The sequence below is a fragment of the Plectropomus leopardus genome, unplaced genomic scaffold (genome assembly GCF_008729295.1).
Source record: "Plectropomus leopardus isolate mb unplaced genomic scaffold, YSFRI_Pleo_2.0 unplaced_scaffold4768, whole genome shotgun sequence".
Classification (NCBI taxonomy): domain Eukaryota; kingdom Metazoa; phylum Chordata; class Actinopteri; order Perciformes; family Serranidae; genus Plectropomus; species Plectropomus leopardus.
Window position 1 is genome coordinate 1 of NW_024652310.1, and position 2,980 is coordinate 2,980.

Sequence of the window (2,980 nt, forward strand, 5' to 3'; positions counted from 1 at the left end):
AAATCTGTTGCTCTTTAGTTCCTGCTCACAGAGTCATAAATTCAACGAGGCGGTTAGCTCAGGAATGTCTTCAAAGAAGTTTCAGTTTAAAAACAACAACCCCCCTCCCCCAAAAAACCTTGGGGGAGGGGGTTTAAAATGTTTAATGTCATGTTTAAAACTGAAAGAAATTAATCAAATCTGTGATAATAATAACAATTGTAAAAGAAGGTCCGGCTGCATACATGTACTCCTAAAGAAAAGAAACAATAGAAACAAAAAAGAACCACGAACAGTTGAAAGTTGAGCGTGAGTTTCTCCGTGACATAATGACATGCATATTGTATTTTATTGTATGCCGCTGCCTGAATCTTTTGCCGTCCGTCCCGGCCGATGTGTCGATCTTGTCGACCGACAGGGCAAGAGCGGAGCACGTAAACAGCACGGTCGCCGCCGTCAGCACCGAAAGGAGCGTCAATGCTACCTGCTCAGATCAAGAGTCCGGGCTCACGTTTTACCTCAGTATTTATTCAGGTAAGCCCTCCATACCTTTATCGCCACACATGTTTTGTTTGACCGTATTGCTTTTAATGCGCACGATGCTATAAAACCTATAAAAAGATGCAGCGTGCTCCAACGCGGCCGACTGTTTCCGCTTTCAGGTCTGACAGCAGCTGCCGTTGTCTTTGGCTACTCCAGGAGTTTAGTGATCTTTCACGGGCTGGTGCGATCGGCTCAGGCTCTGCACAACAGCATGTTCAGTGCCGTGATCCGAACGCCCGTTCGCTTCTTTGACGTCAACCCCATCGGTAAGTCCCGCTCAGAATTTACTCGTGTTTAAACTCGGGATCACTTAATCCCAGGCAATCTGCTCCGTAACCTTTTTTTCCGAGTTTGCTTTTTCCCGCTTCGTAGGAAGAATTCTGAACAGGTTTTCCAAAGACATCAGCCAAATGGACTCCATGTTACCCATCACCTTCGTGGACTTTTATCAGGTAAGAAATAACTGAATGAACCATTTCATCAAAACTACTGCGCATCCACGAAATTGTTTGTTTTGTTTGTTCAGTATTCCTCACGGAGCGATGCGTGTCGCGTTTCAGCTGTTTTTACAGAACGTCGGCGTGGTTGCGGTGGCGGCCTCGGTCATCCCTCTCATCCTCGTTCCTGTCGTCCCTCTGCTTTTCGTCTTCCTGTACTTGAGGCACTTTTACCTCCGCACATCACGAGATGTCAAACGCCTAGAATCGATAAGTACGTTCACGGATTCTCGCTGTAATTGTACCAGGTGCAGAATTTTCACCCAGACTTTGTCGTGTTTCTCGCAGCTCGGAGTCCGGTGTTCTCCCACCTGTCTTCGTCTCTTCAGGGCCTGTGGACGATCCGAGCCCTCGGCGCGGAGGACAGGTTAAAGAAGGCCTTTGATGCACATCAGGACCTGCATTCAGGTTTTTATTGACTTGATATTAGTGTTTATAGTCATGTTTTCACGTCACTTGTAAAATACATACCTTGCTAAAAGCGATCTTGTGTCTCCCCTGTGTCAGAGGCGTGGTTTTTGTTCCTGATGACCTCCCGCTGGTTTGCATTTCACCTCGACAGCATTTGCTCCATATTTGTCACCTTCACAACATTTGGCTGCATCCTGCTCAGAGACGGTGAGGAACTGCACGCACACACACGTACTGACGATCAGTCGTCAAACCAAGCTTATCGCTACAGCAATTGTTTGGATGCTGCTTTCAGCGTCTGTAATGTGACCGTAATGTGTAAATAAATAGTTAACCGCACCTTGGATTACTTGTCAAACAAGAACGAAAACATATTAACATGAATCCTTAACTCTTGTAATAATAAAGAGCACATTGTCATATTGACTTTTAACTAGCCTACGTACTTTAACAGGTTAACAGGTCCGCAGCGTAGAAAAGTGTCCTTTGTTTTCTGCGCGTCTGTGTCTGTCAGGGCTCAAGGCTGGAGAGGTGGGCCTGGTGCTGACCTACGCCGTGACACTCGTGGGAAACTTCCAGTGGACGGTGAGGCAAAGTGCCGAGGTGGAGAACATGGTGAGAGCTGAGCGAGCAACAGAAAATCTTAAACAGTTGAGTCAGCAGGCTGCGGGTGCGAGGACGGGAGGACGCGTCATTCGCTGATTGGAAAGAGCCTCTTGTCTCTTCAGATGACGTCAGTGGAGAGAGTGGTGGAGTACACGGAGCTGGAGAGCGAAGCGCCGTGGAAAACTCACAATCGTCCTCCTCCCAACTGGCCCAGCAAAGGCCTGGTGACCTTTGACCGGGTGAACTTCTCCTACAGCAGCGACGGACCGCCAGTCCTCAGAAACATCAGCGCCACCTTCCAGCCCAACGAGAAGGTGAGACGTCTCGGATTGCCGATAGCCGCAGTCTGCTTTTTCACGCACTTTGATCACTCGGTCTGTCTTCTGTCCCGCGCGTCAGGTCGGCGTCGTAGGCAGAACAGGTGCCGGGAAAAGCTCTCTGGTCTCCGCTCTTTTCCGCCTGGCCGAGCCGCAGGGGAAGATCTACATCGACGGCGTGTCGACGTCCGAGATCGGCCTCCACGACCTGCGCCAGAAGATGTCCATCATCCCTCAGGTAGACATCGGCCGACCCGATTTAAAGATGTACAAAAATGCGATGCGTTGTATATGTGAGGATTTCCCACTTTGGAACGAAAGGCAGTTTGTCCTGAGGTCGTGCGGAATTAAATTACGAATCTAATCTCGTGTTTTTTCTTTCTGACCTGTCCTCCCTCCGGTCCCCAGGACCCGGTGCTGTTTACCGACACAGTGAGGAAGAACTTGGACCCTTTCAATCAGCACACCGATGGAGACCTGTGGAGGGCTCTAGAGGAGGTTAGCGTCCAATCAGCACACTCTAAGCGACTTTATAGCTCGCACTGTCCGGCGCGTCGGTCAAACGCTCGCTCTGCGTTCCCTGCAGGTGCAGCTCAAGTCTGCGGTGGAGGAGCTGCCCGGGAGGTT

The 2,980-nt window shown here is 49.6% G+C and overlaps 1 protein-coding gene across 1 annotated transcript; it reads left to right on the forward strand.

The window, feature by feature from the left end:
- Positions 1-137: 137 nt before the first annotated feature.
- LOC121939403 (ATP-binding cassette sub-family C member 4-like) lies at positions 138-2,975 on the forward strand (the record flags this gene model as incomplete). The annotated part of the gene is made up of 11 exons (XM_042482419.1): positions 138-513; positions 642-788; positions 895-974; positions 1,083-1,233; positions 1,308-1,427; positions 1,527-1,637; positions 1,945-2,045; positions 2,159-2,350; positions 2,436-2,591; positions 2,762-2,851; positions 2,940-2,975. Coding segments are annotated over exons 1-11 (1,389 nt in total), but the record flags the coding sequence as incomplete, so codon positions are not given.
- Between the last annotated feature and the right edge of the window lie 5 nt (positions 2,976-2,980).